Raw genomic sequence first — 18283 nt, forward strand, 5'->3', positions numbered from 1 at the left:
GGCGAACGGGGAGGCTATGTGGCATGAGTTGCGTTAATTTGCGTTACGTTAAGGTAATATAGCGATTAACTTGTTCTAAAAAAGGAAATCAAGATAAGGTTTGAGATGTTAAGACGTTGAAGGCAATTCAAACTTAATGATCTATGTTGCAGCCAATTAGGCCCATCCATAGTGCGCGGCTTCCAGAGAGGTGAGGCTAGTGTTCCGTTGCCGGCACTAATCTATCCCCGAACCTATCCCCGAAACCTATCTCCGAACAGTACCGCCCCGCCGAAAGACATGGTAGCCAGATCTCTCGCACACCACCAAAGGCACACATAATTCATTCCATGGCTGTATATTGGATGTGGGGAGGATATCAAACGGGGCAGTGCAGGCCGTACAAGCGGCTTAACTAGTCATGTCTTTGTAAGAACACCGACTTATCCCCACCTACCTACCGCCCAAGTCTTGTCATTTATGAAAGTACACTCTCATATCAACACACCCACCAAAGCCGTTCTTAACAACAACTGAATTCTTATTTGTAGCCCCGAGTACAGACGTAGTACGCCTCGATAAGTATATTTGATGGGTTAGGCCGAGAATACTAGGGCGTGTACGGCCCCTATTAATGTGGTTCTGCCGCAAAACCACATGCAATCGTCACACTCTCGCATTAGCTTCAATAATGTAGCTATGGTGACGTCTAAAATGTGGGCAAACCTATGTTACATGGTAGACTAGCCATCCATAGAATCTCAAAGCCACTGACAAACCTGAATGGAAGTGTTCAACGCTAGCATATTTGCCTCACAATTCATCAACAGCAGAGCAAATATAAATATCAGGAGAATCCCCGTTGCTATGAACCACAAATAATTCTGGCAGCCATAACATTTTAGTCTCATACATTTACACGGCCTTCTCACAAGCAAACATGGCTAAATCACTCCCATTTGGCGACATCCAAGTCCCAATTCCCGGATTTGGTGCTATGGGTCTAAGTTCTGCTATGGGAACTAATCTCAGCTTAGAAGAGGCCGAGCCAGTTCTTCAGAAAGCGATCGAGCTAGGTTGTACGTTCTGGGACACCGCGGTAAGTCGAACAAAAGAGCTAGACGAGTCCAATGAGTTGGATTTTTGACTGAGTGTTCTGATCTAGGTTGTTTACCGAAATGGTGTCAATGAGAAATTGCTTGGAGACTTCATTAAGAAGCACAACGTCCGTGACAAAGTCTTTGGTAATTATTCGCAACTTCCGTTCATAAATGCATCATATGGTAGCTGACAGGTTGTTGTTGCCTAGTTGCATCTAAATGTGGATTTTCTGTCTTCGATTCTACACCTAGTGTCACCAACTCGGCGGCACATATCAAGGAATACATCGAGGGCACAATCGACAGGCTTGGGTTTACTCCAGACCTTTATTATCTTCACAGAATCGACCCAAGTGAGTCGAAGCTTCTGGAGAAGTTTAGTCTACAGGTTCATCGATGTTAATGTGCATCTTAGATACTCCGCTGGAGGAATCCATCACAGCCCTAGATGAACTTCGCCGTGCAGGCAAAACAAAATACATTGGCCTCTCCGAATGTTCTGCAGCGACTCTGCGTAAAGCCAACTCTAGTATGTTTCTTGAAATTCCCATACTCCGTCAAATGCTAAAGGGCCTTCACAGTTGCAAAGATAGATGCCGTTCAAGCCGAGTACTCGGCCTTCGAGACGCTACATGAAACGAACGGACTTATCGAAACCGCCAAAGAATTAGGCGTGGCCTTCGTGGCTTTCAGCCCTCTCGGACATGGTTTTCTTGTGGATGACTTCCAGTATAAATCGCCTGATGATTTCGCACCTGATGACTTCCGCCGAACTGGTGAGTAATGAATGATATTATGGCAACTACTTTTGTCACTAATATCGGACACAGTACCTAAATTTCAGGGGGAGAATTTCTACAAAAATAAGGCGATCGTGGATCAAATGAAGCAGCTAGCAGCCAGGAAAAAGTGCACAGTCGCACAAATTGCGCTTGCTTGGGTCGCCGCCCAGGGCATGATTTCCATTCCCGGAACGACGAGGGCTGACAGGCTGGAGGAGAATTGGGCATCTCGGAGTGTTGTGCTGACAGAGGACGAGAAGGTAGAAATGCGAAAGATCGTCGACGATGCTAAGCCTTCTGGGGAGAGGTTCTCTGCCCTATATGAGTCTATGGTGGGCCATTGATTTGGCTGCTGGTGAGGTGGGGTTCTTTTAGTCTCCTTCCTTATATTTAAATAGTGGAAGATGTTGAAACATAGCTATATCTGCACTTTAAGACGTAGTACAACGTCTCATGATATGGGTGACGCATCATAGGTCGCAAAGCAATTTATTCGCATTTGAAAGTCGGCAATATGTTAAACAGTAGTGAGATTGAGTGACTTTGCTTATCTAATTACATTGTAGTTATTAGTTCACGAACCGTGTAGATATCCTAGCCGCCATCGCACTTTGAAGAATCCGCCATAATCCATCCAGAGGACGTGAAGACACCAACCGGGTCAATATCCGTATGAATCGCGAACAATCGTTGCATGTTTCCTTCACCATAGCCTGAAAGACGTCCAGTCCCTTGTTCGCATAGTTGATATATATGTACGGATGTGGTCGAGAACACTCACACCATACTCACACCATACAATACTATATTAGGCCCCACTATATTATGGTCTTAACGCGCTTACGTGATGGGGATTAGTTCGGATGTAGCGTGATGACACCTGCATTTACACTATCCTAGTAACCCCGCCTATCCCACGGGTCAATTCGGCGGAGTTCCCATGGTGCTGCGGGTTCCTTAATGTGGGGCATCAATAAAACTTTCATTTGGGGGGTACTTATGCAGCTGTCATCGTCTCACATTTAGGTCTTCATGAATCTCATTGCTTCGATACGAATTCCATCTATTCTCTGCTTACGCAATGAATGGACAGAGCCACTCCCATTTCCCTTTGAATAGCAACATTTGGGTCAATGACACAGAGAACTGGCTAGGAGTGGCAGATAGTCATGAGCGGAGGAAGATCCAAAACCGTCGTAATCAGCGGGCATTCCGTGAGGGGACCAACTTAAAAATCCAACCAGGACTAACTATCTGACAGGGGCGAAGAAGCGGGTAGCATCTCAGAACGCTAACAGCGAGGGGACCACCACTGCTAACAGGCAGCTTGTGCCAGCGCTAGGTGGCCAAATATGGCTTCCAGGCTCCAAGGTGCAATTACATGAGACCCAAGGAGTCGATATCACCGAAGCTACTATACAAATTATCAATCTCGTCAAAATTCTCAAGCCTAACTGGGAGGGCAATCGGTTGTTTATGCAGCGTTTCGAGGATTTTGCAACTCACAGCTATACAGCCCGCATCATGACGCTCAGCATTCCTCCAAGCCTGTCTCAATTCAACTTTGTGAAAGCTATGTTCGCAAACATAGGGGTATTAGGACTATCTGATGAGGAAATGGATGACGAAGCCCTGTCGCCGTTCAACAGACTCCTTGGCCCATTCCCACTACAACCCGATCTTACAATGGCAAGATTTTCACATCTCCCCACCGGACTTCAGCCAACCGGCCTACAAAGCTCGGCTCCTCATCATCCATGGATTGATCTTCTTCCTATGCCAGAGATGCGAGACAACATTTTCCGCCAAGGGGTTGACTCTTTTGTCGAGGAGGAGCTGTGCCATGCCATGCGCGGACAGGCCCCCGATCTCAATCCGGGACTGCTGGTCTGGCGCGACCCTTGGGATCCGACGGGTTGGGAGGTTACGGAAGAGTTTATCAGGTCTTGGGGTTGGGTCATCGCAGGCTGTGCTGATCTGCTGCATTCGACTAACACTTGGCGTGCGCGACGGGGTGAAAAGCCCTTGTTTCGTTCATCGTAATGAATTGTTATTTTTTCTGATTAAAACAAAAACGATACCCAGTCTCAGCCATTTCACCATGATTCTTCCTGATCTTCTCGTCTATTTATACTTTCCTAGGTGGTAGCCTAACGAATCTGCGTACTTGAAATGAAAGCAGTCCAGGTTTTGAACCTTCAGCACAAGTCCCGGCTTTGTATAACTGGCGGTGTTATTAGAACTCAAATTCTGCGTAGGCAACTCGCTTTTAATTATTATTATCTCTTTAATAAGTAATAATACGCAACGAAAAAGCATTCACAGCTTAGAATCAGCTTGTCTAGCCCCCTTAGGCTTTAGGTCAACATTCACCTCTGTCCACCACGGATAAGCTCGCGGGGCATCATTCTCCACCTCATCGATAAATTTCGGCTTCTCCTTCTTAAAAAACGCCCGTTTCGACTCTAGGTGATCACTAGCACAGTAAGTCAGGGAGGCCTTCTTCCTATATATCCGGCGACGGCGCAAGAAACAAAAACGCAAACTCACCGTCCCCCAAACATATCAAACAAAATCGGGCTATCCACCAAGTGTGCCTCCTCCGCTGTCCCGGCGCCCCGCCATATCAGTTGCCGATTCAGGTACGCGGCCATCAGGCTGACCTCCTTGGTGATCTCGCATGCCAGTTCTAATGCGCGCGGCAGCACATCCTCTGGCTCCGCGAGCACCTCGGCGAAAATCCCGTCGAGGACCTTGGAGTCCGCGTGGTACGTCTTACCTGTGGTGAGCAGGTAGGTTGCGTTGCTGTGGCCGACCATGCGAGGCAGGAAGAAAGAGCTCGCAGATTCCATTGTGAGGCCGATGCGAGAGAAGGGGAAGCCGAAGACGGATTTCGAGGACGCGATTCTGTTGTGTCTCAGTAATTATACTCGGCTACTTCAGTGAGTGCAAGGAGAGAGCTAGTGCATGGAGATGAATGAAGCGCACCTAATTCCCGCAGCAAGGGTAGATGTCATCCCTATGCCTACTGATAGCCCGTTGTATGCCACAATGATCGTCTTCCGGCAGTTATACATAGCTAATGCTAGCCTCCCACCAATATCCCGCAGGTCGGCGACAGGCATCTGCTTCCCGGCTGTCGCATCAAGGTTTAGATCGATGCCGCTGCAGAACGCCTTGCCGGCGCCCGTCAGAACGACGCACTTCACGCGGCTGTCGACGTCAATTTGCTGGAGGACCATCAGGAGGCCTTCGATCATCGGGACGGTCATGGCGTTGTACTTCTTAGGGCGGTTCAGGGTGACGATTAAGATTGCCGTAACACCTGGGGCGGACACAGGGTGGTTAGTGATTAGCAGATCGCTGTCACAGGGGGTCATGTATGACTTTGGGACCTGGATGGTCTTTGCTTCGATGGTAGGCATAGTGAGGGTTGCGAGGTGCAGCGGATATGATATGCTCTGAATCAGTACTGATTTGTGTGCAGTCTAGAAGTAAGTGTATTGATTTGTATCTCATTAGCAGTACAGGATTTGTTTTTTATTTATATAACTATCTACTACGTTAGAGTTCTTTGAGAGCTCTCCGAGGTATGGCTCTCATAAACTGATAAGTAATCATCAAAAGACCGAGAACCCCGCATTTTATACCCTGTTACCCGCAGCCACCCACTATTTTGCTTCCTAACCGCTCATCCACTACCCTTCCACTAGCGAGAAATGTTTTACATGCGTTGTTCGCCCGGTCATTGTTGATTTGAGGCTGAATATCAGGTCTCCTCTAACAGCGAGGGGACTAAGCTCTATTGTGCAGTGCTTGGATATTCATTTCGGCGTGCTTCATCTCAGCACTTGTCATTTACATCATATTTCTAGTCGTCTATCGTCGCTAGTTCCATCCACTTGCTAAAGCCCCAGAACCATTTTAGGCCTGCATGACACATTTCTACATTGTGAAATGTAATCTATTCAGCGAGAGAGGCCAGTTTTATCTTCAAGTCGACAACTACAAGCCCACTTTTGGTTCTGACTTCTCTACGATGACCCCAGAATTCACAACTAGAGGATGGGTATGATAGGCTTTTCCGTTCTTGCTTCTACTATCAGATTTGATGACATTACTATTGGCAAAGGGTATTAACAGAGCTCTGTGCGAGATTTTGCTGTTGAGGGAGGTGAGTAGTCCGGTCTGAGAATTTGAGACCGGACTGGCCCATGGTCTGGTCTAGGGTCGATCAACCGATGGGGTCAGTCCAGCCTACCTCTGCGGCCGAGAGTGTACTCCGATGAGCTGCGCCAGGATAAAGTAGATGGTTGGGGGAATGGGAACCCTCGTCCCCTCGAAGATTTTTGAAGCCCTATGCTAGCCCCGGATAAAAGCTTTAATTAGGATATTTGGATCGTCCTCGTGACGTGGACTCCGTCCATGTTCCGAGCGGCCCCTATAATGCTTTCCTAGGAACTACCGTCCACGACGTTCTTCATCCGCCTCAAGCTCCCCACGCTAACATTCGCCACATACCTCCCCTCTCTATGCCCGTCCGCCGGCGCGGCCTGCTCTCCCCGCCCCATCGGCGTCATTAAGACCCCGCCGTCGTCGCCATCGGCCTTGCGCCGTGAGCTGGACCCCATCTGCCCATACCCCGCCGAGTTGCTGTTAGCGGCCTTTCGGTCGCGCGAGTCGTTGATCTTGTTTCTACCTCGAGCCTTACAATCTCACTGTCATCGGTGGGCGCGACTCTTCCGTTGGCGACGGCGGCCTGACATTAGGCGGCGGCATCTCCTCCTTCTCCGCGCGCTATGGCTTGGCCTACGACAACGTGAATAACTTCCAAGTCGTCTTTGCCGACGGCTCCATCCACAACGTGAACCTGAAGACATATCCGGACCTATTCCAGGCACTCAAGGGTGGTGGCAATAACTTTGGCATCGTGACGCGCTTCGACCTCGCCACGTATGCCCAGGGCGACATGTGGGGTGGGCTGGTCCAGTACACAGAGAATAACCTAGAGACCTTCGTCGACGCGCTATCGCACTTCGGCGACCGCCAAGTCGAGGATCCAGATTGCGCGGCGATTGTGTCGTTAATCTACTACCAAGCATACGGTATTAACATCGTCAACCTGAACCTGGAGGGCGCAAAGCCAGTCGTTAACCCAGCTCTTCTCAAGGATTTCACCGACGTGCCCTCGCCAATGAAGTCCACCATGCGCGTTACCACCCTCTCAAATATCACCGACGAGATGGTGAAGGGTACGCCCGCCCGCTTTAGGGAGCAGTTCCGCACCATGACATCAAGAACAGCCCCTCGCTGATGCTCGAGTTCGCCGAGCTCTTCAAGACGCAGATCACTGCCGTCAAGGCCGTCAAGGCCGTCAAGGCCGTCACGGCCGTCAAGGGCGTCTTCCCCGTCATCAGTTTCCAGGTCATCTCCCCGGCGACCATCGCGCAGTTCGCCAAGAACGGCGGCAACCCCTTCGGCATCACCGCCGACGATGGCACGCTCATTCTCATGTCCACCTCTAATCGCTGGTCCGACGCCGCCGACGACGCCGCCATGTACGCCATGGCGGACAACTTCATCGCCGCCGCCACGGCGACGGCGACGGCACAGGGGCTGCTGCATCCGTACATCTACATGAACTATGCGGATGCGTCCCAGGACGTCTTCACCGGCTATGGCGCGGCAAATAAGGCGAAGCTGCTAGCGACGGCAAACAAGTACCATTCCTCTGGTGTTTTTAGGAGCCTGCTGTCGGGAGGGCATAAGTTGAAGTAGATAGATAAATAGAAGACCATGGCATATAGGTTAGGGTACTTTCATACCAGGAGGCCCCAAAAGGTATTCAAAACCTGAAGACCCGATGTAGCCCGCATCTAACATAGGGGTCTAGAGGAATATAAACATCATGTCGAGGCCTGGTACATCCACAAGAAATGGGAGCTATTTCCCTTCAGTAACAGTACATTCCATACCGCCTTTGCTATTTGCTTCAATGCGTCACAATATTCCCAGGGCGTATACGCCCAAGTGATACCAACCAAACACTAGACGGCTTGGATAAATATATCTCAACCATCGAAACTCATTTCTGGATTTGCCATCTGATCTAGATCCCACCAGCTTTCGTCGATTAGTCCAAATGGCATTAGGTTTATATCTTGTGTCATGAAATCCAATAAGGGTTGCATAGTAGATGACTCTAAATCCTTGGGGATAGCTTGACCTGGAAAGTTTCGTAGATGCCGCCCGTGGAGAGAGTCAGCGGCAAAGGGAGAGTCTCTAACACTGTCAGATACCATACTATGCAAATCTTGCTGTGTCTCTACAGCACTAGCAGAGGCTAATTCAGGTAGGCTACTCTGCGACTGTGTTGTGCCCTGTGTCGAGCTTTCTCCTATAAAACACGTGTGAATTAGTTGCGGCTCTTCATTAATGGCCGCAGCACTTGTGTTATTACTCGTACCAACAAATTTCTCATACATATTGCACAAACCCTCTAGTGCATGGTTCACCGGATGACCTCTGTTTATGAGGATACCCAATGTTTTACAGCACAGGGTCCAAGCCTCGCGGATTTTATCGATAGACGTATACTGATGCAGCCTATGGCAGGCTTTGGCAAGTATCAGAACCGTCGCTGCAGTGCAGAGATCTTAATAATTTAAACGTTAGGAGTGAGAACAGATATAGAGACTGGGTATACACCTACAAAAGGTTGTGTACCACCAAGCACCGTCACATGATTTAGTCGTCGAGTCGTGCAATGAGCTTATCAGATCAATGGAGGTAGTTACGCATATAACCGATGATTGAACGTTCATCCTCGACCGAAGGTTTTCGTCCTTTTTAAAATCGTTCGGTGCCTCAATCGAGGAAGGTTGAGATGCCGACACCATCTTTTGGCAAAAGCGTAAGATTGTTGGACGGTATAGAAGGACTCGAACATGAAGATACCTTCAATGGATTAATGGCGATATTTTTTATGTCTGCTTATCTGACTCACCTTGCATGGAGTACATTAGATTGGCGCTGGAGCAAATGCTGAGACTCATCTCGCAAAGAATTTCTCGTACTAATGCCCCTTTCCCAGTGGAGACAAGTTGCGATGCCCTCTTCGAAGTCCGAAAGCTCCTCATCAAAGGACATGACAGCTTCCGATTCGGATAGCTGGCTGTGGCTGCAGTTCTCATTTCGCTCGAGATCACAGGTCGCGAGTTGCGGGGACCAAGGGCTATAGACAGTGGACACGATCCTTCCCAGAATTGTATAGAGCTTGATTGTCTCAATGTAAAACGGAGAAGACGTGCCATCTAGGTCTTCTTGCACACTTGTTTTCGATATGGAAGGTAGAGGTATTGTGACCCGAGAAGGAGTCATCATGGGGCGTCCAAGGGTAGTACTCGCAACGCTAAACAAGTCAGCATCCAATCTCAGAATGTTAAAGCGAAGCCTACATGTCCATGACTGTACAGCCGTACCAGACTCGGCGGCGAAGTTCAACCTCACGTTCATCTCTCTGAAAGCCACTAGTTTCTACATGTAGCCCAATGCCTTGTCCAATCCTACAGGCCAACCCAAGCGACGTCCAACAACGACTGGAAAATGAAGTGCTTTGAAGGTATTGAGCAACGATCAACAAGGTTTGCACGAGTGCAATGCTTCCGTGGTCTAAGATATCAACATGAAGAAGGCCTCTGCAGCGGAGGAAGAAGGTTTGTGACAAGGAATCTCGGTCATGCTGTAATATCTCTGGTCCCGATAATTGACAACTCAAGGCAAAAATCGCATTTAGGGCACAGTGATAAACAGTAGACTGAGAGTCTGATATTCCGGGGGTGCCCAGCCCAAGATCACAGTCTCTACTCTCCCCTTGCCCTCTATGCAGCTCAACAGGTTTCCATAGATCCTCGTACGCACGAGTAAAGACTGGTTTGTAGACGAAAGGATACAGGCTGTGCGACTTAGCCCAATAGTTCTCTAACAGTGTGTCTGCTAAGTCGCGAGTAGGGAGAGAGAGACCCTGGGGTTTAGATGCACGGCGGACGGGTTTAGAAGCTCTGCGTAGATTGGCTTGTGGTCGTGTAGCATAACTTTGTGGCTGATTAGTACCCGGTATGGTCTCTTCAACCTGTTCCATAAAACGAGCAGCAGAAGAACCGCCATAAAACTCGTTTACAGAACTTAGCGGTAAGGTAGATCCGCCTCCCTTGAAGGCTGTCGAACCCATTGCATTAACTGGGCTAGATGAGTCCTCTACATCTGCAGCCGAAAGTGTACTCTGATGAGCTGCGTGAGGAGAAGGTAGATGGTTGACGGAATGGGGACCCTCATCCCCTCGAAGATTTTGAGGCCCTGTGCTAATAGTAACAGGGCGTCTTGAAGCGCTAAGTGTAGAGACGTTTGGACTCGACACTGTTGTAGTTACCCCTACCTCACGCATACCTTGGGGAGAGCTAGGGTCCGCTTCTTCATGCTGTCTGGCATGTTGCCAGGAAGAGGAGGCAATAACATGCTCTAGGCTTTGGATTCGATCTAACAAGCCTCTAGTAGATACATCGTGCTCTCCGTTACCATTCCTGCTGGTAGGGTCTCTGGCGTAAACGCACGACTGCTGGCTCTTTGGTTTATACTGGCAAGGTCCACACATCGGTCTATTGCCATCGCACCTCGTTTTTCGCGCGCGACAGGGCTCGCATGCACTTGAGATCTTCCGGCGTTTCGGAGGTCGGGGCAAATCAGCAGTAGCCGCCGGTTCAGCAGTAGCTGTCAAGGCTTCTGAGGCAGCGACCGGGTCGTCAGAAAGAGGGGCGGTACCTCTAGGTTCTGTCATGGCAGTTCGGAACGGAATGGTAGGGAAGATTGATGGTCATTTCATGGAGATGACGGGGCAAAGTAGCATTTAAGGATGGACACGGAGTTGTTCCGGACATCCCGATGTTTTCGGAACAAGATGATGTTAGTCCGCTTCGGAGGTACGGCACAATTATCACCCGTCGGTTTTGCTAACTATCCGAAACTCTCATATCCACGGAATCTCGGCGGTTTCGACCACCTAAGATCAATATAGGTAGGCCGGAGCTGGGGCTCAGTCAACGTCTCATTCTACGAAGAGCTGGCAGGATTTCTTATTTCTTTTATTACCCAGTACTGAATGCTCGCAATTCAACATACTAGTTTTTACAACCATTCGGCAGCCTCCAAGGGGATAAGTTGTAGATAGTATACAATGCCAGTTCCAATCGAAATCGCCGAGACAATATTCCGGAAGAAATCACAGTACGGCCGATACATCGACACCAAACAATGGAACAAATTTGCAGAAGTTGCACTGCCTAATGCAGAACTCAGCTTTTTCGATTCCGACGGCTCTATTCTAGTGGCTGGAAAGACCCCGCTTGTTTTCTCTTCCTCCCAAGCATTTACAAGCTTCTTCAGCAAATTTTTCGCAAACGCTCAAACCCTTCATATGTTTGGACCTGGAGAATTAGAGCAAATAAAGTCTGATGAGGTGAAAGCAACATGGGGTATGGAGGATCAAATCATACTGAATGGGACGGGAGGGCTGGTAGAGATGAGAGGCGGAGGATATTATTACGAGACCTGGAAGATGCACGGTGATGATTGGTTTTTAGCATCGTTGCGCTTAGAAAGGACATATCAAAAAACGAGCCTCACGGCGAAAGTTTTCATATTCCTCGAGAGATATTCTGGACTCACGTTCGTTTAAGGTGTCATCTATAACAACTTCAAAATAGGGTCACGCAGCTATACACGCAGCTCGGAAGTTAAAAAGCCCTGATAATAGCTTGTATATTTAAATACAGATAGATTACAATCTGAAAATAGTGCTCAAGTCTTTCGACCATCGCAATTTCCATCTCTTGGCGTCGTACGCTAAATTCTTGATGCGGGTGATTGATCGCCCACTGAATATATACCCTCACGTGATAAAAGGAAAACACCACTAACAGCGCAGATTTTTCGGTTTTTTAAAGGTTAATTAGGACATCAATCTAAACAGGATAGCACTGCATAGATATTCAAAGCGACTCAAATATTGAGGCAAGGAGGAATGTCTATCCCAATCGGTTTGATTTCCAGCTATGTCAACTTTAATAGTTAGTATTAGTTGTTTCAACCATTCTGCATCACATTAATTGCTAACAATTACACTAGGTTCTACCCTACAGCCTTGCCAACTTACCGTCCGCGCTCCTAAGCTCATTGCTCATGTTTCTGGAGATCCAGTCACTGATAGCCATGATCGTCACCATGGGATTGACACCACTGGCACTTGGGAAAACACTCGCATCGCTGACATATAGCCCTTCAGTTCCCCAGACCTTGCCTTTGGGATCCACAACTCCGTCGCTCTCGCGTATGGACATGCGGTTTGTGCCCATCTGATGCGCGGACGCGAATCCAGCACCTGGGGGCTTGTTGTCGGCACGCCAGAGCTCCTTAAGCCAGGCTTGAAAGCGCGGGTCAGAGACGCCGGGGTCTATCTCCTCGGGTTTGGTGGAGGGGATGGAAGCCTCGTCTGCGTTGCGGATGAACGGGGCGACACTAGGGATACTGGTGTGGATCTCGATAGCACCTTCGGTGTACGCGATCTTCGCGAGGGCGACACAGCCGGTCAAGATGTGCTGGCGGTCAAAGGCGCTAGGTGTATATTCGATGCGGATGCCGCCGGTGTTAGGGTCGGGGTAGACGCGGCCAGAATCGCGGTCCCGGGCAAGAGAGATCCAGCTGTTAGTGTGGCGGAATTTGAGGGCGAGCTTCTTGAAGTCGAGGCCTACGGTGACGTTTGACATGCTCATGGCGAGGGATGGGATCATGAGCATAGCTTCTAGCTTGGCGCCATGACCGTGGCCATCGAGGTCCTCAAAGGAAGAGACGACCGATGTGAGAATACCACCTACAACAGTCAGATTGGAGGTATACGAAGAAACGGGGGTTGGGGGATGCGGGGAAGTGAACCTACCTTCCCACGGCCGTACATCCTCTTTGAAGAGGCCGCTTATAATGTTTACGGGATGAAGATATAGATTTCGGCCGATATGTCGGTTCTATCTATATTAGCAAACCATTCGGACTCTAGTCGGCGCTCTCTCACCTTCAGACCGCTCTGGAGCAACAGGATCGGACTCCATAGCGCCCCACATGAGACGATGACCTTCTTGGCCTTGACGATGACCTTTCTGACTGTGCGATCAGGCTCCTGTCCGTCGACCCCCCCACGGCTATTTCTCGAGACCCACGTCCCCTCGACTCCCACCGCCGTCTTCTGACCACTTGACTCGTCGAACAATACATGGTGTGCGGTAAAGCCTTCAATAAACTTAGCACCGGCTCGAGCAGCGTCCGGGAGCCACGCGACAGTCGGGCCCTGCTTCTCAGCCGCGGCGCAACCCAACGAACAGTGGCCGCAGTAGTGCTCTTTATTGCCTGTGTTCTGTGGCACCGCTTTACCCGCGTATCCCATCTTCCTGGCCCCATCCAGGAGGACGTTGTTGCCGTGGTTATGTCTTATATGCTCTGCCGAGACGCCCATCTGATAGCACACGCGGTCCAGGCAATTCTGGAACTCAGACGTCTCAAAGAAGGTCAGCCCTCGGTCCTGCGCCCACTCTTTGCGTACGAAGCCCTGAGTCTGTAGAGCCGCTGACCAGTTAACAGTCCCACCGCCTCCCCAGGTGCTGCCCGATACTACCGCAATTGATCCGTCGTCGCTGAAAGTCGAACCCCCATTATCAAACATATTCACCATTCCCGCCTCCTCACTCATGGGGAAGGTCTCTGTAGGGTAGAAGTACGCTCTGTCCACCACCAGAACCTGAAGTCCCGCCTCTGCCAAATTCTTCGCGCATACTCCGCCACCGCATCCCGAACCCACAACCACGATGTCTGTCTCGATGACTTCGGGCTCTGGGTTGGCAGTAAACTTTAGAAACTCATATGGGAAGAGCTTTCCGCGCTCCATTTCGGGAGGAAACTGTGGGAATCCAGACAGATGGTAGAAGCTAGGGCTAGTCTTGATCCACAGGTTCTTGGCCGCAACTGTCATCTGCTTGTAGAAGCCGTTCAGAGCGGGGATGTAGGAGAGGCGCCAGCGCTGGAGGATAAGCTCGCGTACAGCGAGGGGCTGCTGGGTGAAAGGAGTTGGAGAACCGGTGAGGATGAGGGAGCCGACACGGGTGCTTGGGGCAGGAAGTTAGATAGCTGATCTTGAGGCCGGATTGGGGGGCGGAAGGACGGGGTTCAGGGCTAAGTGGCCCTATTCAAACTTACTCCAAGGCAGATAAGACCAGCGAGAGTCTCTTCCTCGCGGTCTCGCTAGTGAACACCACCAGCGTCCTCATCAACAGCTCGCAGAACTGGGGGTTATCAGACGGCCGCTCTTCTAGATACGCATCCAGAGCTGCCGTGCCCGAAGCCTGCGAGACATTTCCCTGCAGATGCTCCGCCGCCTTGGCATACTCTACGTCCGAGATAGCGTGTTGATTAATCTTATCGGTAGCCACTGCGTCTCTTCGAACCGACGGGACCACAGTGTCCATAATAGCCAGCAACGAGGTCCATTGGCCTTCAGTAAAGGCTTCGCTGGCCGGAGGATCGGGCAGAGCAACTGCGATGGGGGCGTGGCTCCCAGCCTTCGGGGGGATCACGGCCAGAAGGGTCATTCTGTCGCCGTAATGAGGGTAATGTAATGAGTAAATGAATGAAGTCGGTGTTTTTACTAGCAAGATATCAAGTAATTGCGGGCTATAGACAGTAATAGCTGCAGTGAACTTGCTTAATATTATACAAGGGAGCAACGTCTCTGCAGCGATATAGATTCTCAGCTTTACGTTGCTGCCGTCGTATTTGCTTAGACCCCCCCTTAACCGTGGGTACAGATAGATTCTCTCCTTTTATACTTCTATAACGCCTCCAATCCTTGCTAGGCCTCGTCCAGAGTGCGGGGCCCCGCGACAACCTTACACTCATCATATGCTAGGCTGAAAGTTATGCGTGACGGCAATTAACCGCAGTAGCAACAGATGGGCGTCTTTCACATGCACCAATAGGTATGGTCTTCAAAGATTAATTATTCTGAATTAGTAGCATTGCCACGGAGCTGGGAGTTGGACCTTAGGCCCCGCTCTGTGGGTAGAAAACATAGCATTACCGCGGAGCTGACCGGAACTACGATCCCGGAATGATTACCCCATTCCGGTTCCGTCCAACCCGTACAAGGGACATGGCAACGTACATCCGGACCATTCATATTGGTGAACCTTCGTCTGCAAGTCGACTTAGCAAATTCAACACGCTTCTTCAATCTTTTTCAAATCCTGCGTGTCATGGATACAAAAGTCGATGTCTTCATCTGCGGCAGTGGGTCTGCAGGATTGTGTGCCGCAACGTGGCTAGCAAAATGCGGTCTCACTTGCAAGATCGTAGATTCCCGCGCCGGGCCTATGGAGATCGGCCAAGCAGATGGGGTGCAGTGCCGGACTGTAGAGGTTTTTGATAGTTTTGGCATCGCCGAAGATTTGCTGCGTGAATCCTATCATGTCATCGAGGTTGCATTTTGGGCTTCTAGTGAGCATGGTGGTATTGAGAGGAAGTCTCAAGTTGCAGATACTGCCCCAGGTCTCTCCCGTATGCCACACGTCATCCTAAACCAAGCGAGGGTTAACCAGTTATTACTCGATGCTATGAGAAAGTTTAACGGGCAAAAAGTTGACTATGGATATCGGGTCGAGAATGTCAAAGTGGATAGCGCTGCAGTTTCGGACCCAGAAGCCTACTGTGTAACGATAAAGACTATGAGGAATGGCAAGGAGGAGGTTTTTAAGGCGAAGTATGCGTTGGTGAGTGTTGCCAGTTTAGATGGTCGAACTCGTCTAAGTTTATATAGGGGTGCGATGGAGCGCACAGCTCGGTCCGGAGGTCACTCGGTTTCAAGATGATAGGAGACAGCACCAACTCAGTCTGGGGGGTTATGGATGTATATCCACGGACTAATTTTCCAGACATCAGAAAGAAATGTGTACTGCAAACCACCGCAGGAAGCCTATTGATCATCCCCCGTGAAGGAGGTTCATTGGTTCGGTTTTATACTGAATTACCTAGTGGAACTGTCGCGAAAGATGTCACTGTCGAACAGTTGCATTATGCGGCTCGTCGCATCTTTCATCCTTACAACCTCGATATCGCAGAAACATTTTGGTGGTCGGCTTACTCCATTGGACAGCGGCTTGCCGACCACTTTTCGAAAGATAACCGCGTTTTTCTTACTGGTGATTCGTGCCATACTCATTCGCCAAAGGCCGGTCAAGGAATGAATGTTAGCCTGCAAGATGGGTATAACATAGGATGGAAGCTAGCGGCAGTTTTGAAAGGACAAGTTGGTTCTAATCTTTTGAAGACATATAACCTAGAGCGAGAGAAGGTCGCAGCAGATCTCATCAACTTTGACCGGGAGTTTGCCAGGGCGTTTTCATCCAAGGCTGGCACCGATTCGAATGGAGTGTCGGAGAATTTCAGTGAGTTATTTGTTAAGGCGGGTAAATACACTGCTGGGTTGACCGCTAAGTATGACGATTCCCCCATTACTCGTTCTGAATGGAGCTGTCAACGTCTTGCAACCAATCTGGTGGTTGGAATGCGTTTCCCAAGTGCTCAAGTTGTGCGTCTGTGCGACTCAAAAGCAATGCACCTTGCAACAGCACTGCCAGCGGATGGTCGGTGGCGCATTGTTATTTTTGCTGGCGACATCCAAAATGAATATGCCAGCACTCGCCTCAAAAAGGTATATATATCTTTGCTTCTAACTGGGGCTGCGACAACTCATAAACTGACTTTGCTCTCTAGCTTAGCGATTTTCTATCGTCAGCAGACGGTCCTGTACAGCAATTCACGCCTGCCTCTCTCGACATAGATAGCTTTATTGAACCAATACTTATACTTTCCCGAGGCGAGGCGCGCATAGAGCAAGAGCAAATACCAGCTTATTTTTGGCCAGAATCCGGAAACTGGCAGATTCGGGGTTTGTATATTCCTGGGTTTTAATGACCAAGCGCTAACAACCTATAAGATTTACACAAGACGTTCATTGACCATGAAAGCTATAATAGTGGACATGGAAAGGCATATGAATTATATGGGATAGATACAGAGCAAGGAGCAGTTGCGATTGTGAGGCCTGACCAGTGTGAGTGGACTTCTGTGAAGGTTACATTAATGGGATTAACGGGATCTAGATATCTCTATGGTTGTTGACATAGATAACCACAAATCTATCAAGAATTTTTTCACTGGGTTCTGTATACCAAGAGCTGATAGAAGACTTCTAGAGTCTAATGTATAGGTTAGCCTAGGGGAGACGTGGAACAAGGGAGGTTATTCAGATACCTACTAGTAAATGGAATGGTCGTGAAAAACATATATGTTCCGGCCCAACCACCAACATATACGTAGAATAGTAGAATAGTATATTGAATTGAATTGAATTACCTACTCTACTCTAGCCCGCTTCCGCGTCGGCCTCTCAACTAAAGCTATTTCCGTACGAGTAGTAAGACCTGATAAATTGCCATAGTCGTGGTCATCGTTATGGCAGTGTACACTACACTCCTTTGCTTCCTTATAACACCTACACCTCTTCGTACTACACAGCCCTTTGCACTGACAGGATATTCCAACCTAAGCACTTGTAGAAGCCTCTCTAGCTGCAAGCCCTAGGCCTACTTCCTTAGTAGAAGTAGGAATTACTATATTACCCTATAGAGCTCGCTCTATAACTCTAAGTGATTTAGTAGGAATAAGGCGTTGTATAATACTAGAAGCTATAAGAATCCGATACCTATGAGGGTAAGGCTCTTCTAGAATTCTTGTAAATAGCCTCTTATTATCAGTTGAGGTTCTATCCTCTTAAGGAACCTTTATAGAGACTATAGCTCTAATATCAAAGTGTTAGATATCGTGCTTCTTAGTATACTTACGTATCATAGAAACCCTTGCTCTTTAAGTAGCTGCTATAGCTCTCTTAATTACAGGGTCGGCTGTAGCCTAAAGCTTCGTCCTATGCTGAGCTAGCACTCAAGCCCGAGTCCCACGCTAAAGCTTAATTCCAATTTCTGGCTCAGAGTGTGAGCTCTTAATTGCGAACTCAATTCGGAGTTCTGGCTTAGAGTGGGAGCTCTTAATTGCGAGCTCAATTCCGAGTTCTGGCTTAGAGTGGGAGCTCTTAATTGCGAGCTCAATTCTGAGTTCTGGCTCGGAGTGGGAGCTCTCAATTGCGAGCTCAATTCCGAGTTCTAGCTCAGAGTGGGAGCTCCTAATTCTAAGCTCAATTAAGAGCTCTGGCGCCTGGCGGAGCTGTGGGTCAATTAGAGCTTCGGGCTCAAAATCACTCTCAAATATCAGGCC

At 49.1% G+C, this 18283-nt stretch overlaps 8 protein-coding genes across 8 annotated transcripts; 5 read left to right on the forward strand and 3 right to left on the reverse strand.

Annotated features, from left to right (window-relative positions):
• Positions 1–891: 891 nt before the first annotated feature.
• Positions 892–2205, forward strand: VE01_09360 (uncharacterized protein; the record flags this gene model as incomplete). Its single annotated transcript, XM_018278774.2, has 6 exons — positions 892–1078; positions 1145–1223; positions 1289–1432; positions 1495–1608; positions 1661–1855; positions 1910–2205. The coding sequence occupies exons 1-6, from the start codon at positions 920–922 to the stop codon at positions 2203–2205; spliced, it is 987 nt and encodes a 328-aa protein (XP_018125511.1). The 5' UTR covers positions 892–919.
• Positions 2206–2764: 559 nt separating this feature from the next.
• On the forward strand, positions 2765–3944 carry VE01_09361 (uncharacterized protein). The gene is made up of 2 exons (XM_018278775.2): positions 2765–3075; positions 3123–3944. Exons 1-2 carry the CDS (start codon positions 2943–2945, stop codon positions 3902–3904), a joined length of 915 nt encoding a protein of 304 aa, XP_018125538.1. The 5' UTR covers positions 2765–2942; the 3' UTR covers positions 3905–3944.
• A 236-nt stretch (positions 3945–4180) lies between these two features.
• On the reverse strand, positions 4181–5286 carry VE01_09362 (uncharacterized protein; the record flags this gene model as incomplete). The annotated part of the gene is made up of 4 exons (XM_018278776.1): positions 4181–4186; positions 4235–4337; positions 4412–4768; positions 4850–5286. The coding sequence occupies 4 exons, from the start codon at positions 5284–5286 to the stop codon at positions 4181–4183; spliced, it is 903 nt and encodes a 300-aa protein (XP_018125510.1).
• A 614-nt stretch (positions 5287–5900) lies between these two features.
• VE01_09363 (uncharacterized protein) lies at positions 5901–7639 on the forward strand (the record flags this gene model as incomplete). Its single annotated transcript, XM_018278777.1, has 3 exons — positions 5901–5930; positions 6567–7113; positions 7140–7639. The coding sequence occupies 3 exons, from the start codon at positions 5901–5903 to the stop codon at positions 7637–7639; spliced, it is 1077 nt and encodes a 358-aa protein (XP_018125509.1).
• VE01_09364 (uncharacterized protein) lies at positions 7518–10772 on the reverse strand. Its single transcript, XM_059464060.1, has 5 exons — positions 9319–10772; positions 8868–9272; positions 8574–8818; positions 8328–8516; positions 7518–8258 (listed from the first exon to the last, which is right to left on the reverse strand). Exons 1-5 carry the CDS (start codon positions 10692–10694, stop codon positions 7933–7935), a joined length of 2541 nt encoding a protein of 846 aa, XP_059319254.1. The 5' UTR covers positions 10695–10772; the 3' UTR covers positions 7518–7932.
• Positions 10773–10911: 139 nt separating this feature from the next.
• On the forward strand, positions 10912–11662 carry VE01_09365 (uncharacterized protein). Its single transcript, XM_018278779.2, has one exon. The coding sequence runs from the start codon at positions 11091–11093 to the stop codon at positions 11589–11591; it is 501 nt and encodes a 166-aa protein (XP_018125514.1). The 5' UTR covers positions 10912–11090; the 3' UTR covers positions 11592–11662.
• Positions 11663–12048: 386 nt separating this feature from the next.
• Positions 12049–14547, reverse strand: VE01_09366 (uncharacterized protein; the record flags this gene model as incomplete). Its single annotated transcript, XM_018278780.1, has 4 exons — positions 12049–12782; positions 12849–12933; positions 12981–14064; positions 14156–14547. 4 exons carry the CDS (start codon positions 14545–14547, stop codon positions 12049–12051), a joined length of 2295 nt encoding a protein of 764 aa, XP_018125513.1.
• Positions 14548–14976: 429 nt separating this feature from the next.
• Positions 14977–17222, forward strand: VE01_09367 (uncharacterized protein; the record flags this gene model as incomplete). The annotated part of the gene is made up of 5 exons (XM_018278781.2): positions 14977–15723; positions 15771–16664; positions 16727–16901; positions 16950–17066; positions 17116–17222. Exons 1-5 carry the CDS (start codon positions 15211–15213, stop codon positions 17220–17222), a joined length of 1806 nt encoding a protein of 601 aa, XP_018125512.1. The 5' UTR covers positions 14977–15210.
• Between the last annotated feature and the right edge of the window lie 1061 nt (positions 17223–18283).

Source organism: Pseudogymnoascus verrucosus, assembly GCF_001662655.1.
Source record: "Pseudogymnoascus verrucosus strain UAMH 10579 unplaced genomic scaffold scaffold_75, whole genome shotgun sequence".
Taxonomy (NCBI): domain Eukaryota; kingdom Fungi; phylum Ascomycota; class Leotiomycetes; order Thelebolales; family Thelebolaceae; genus Pseudogymnoascus; species Pseudogymnoascus verrucosus.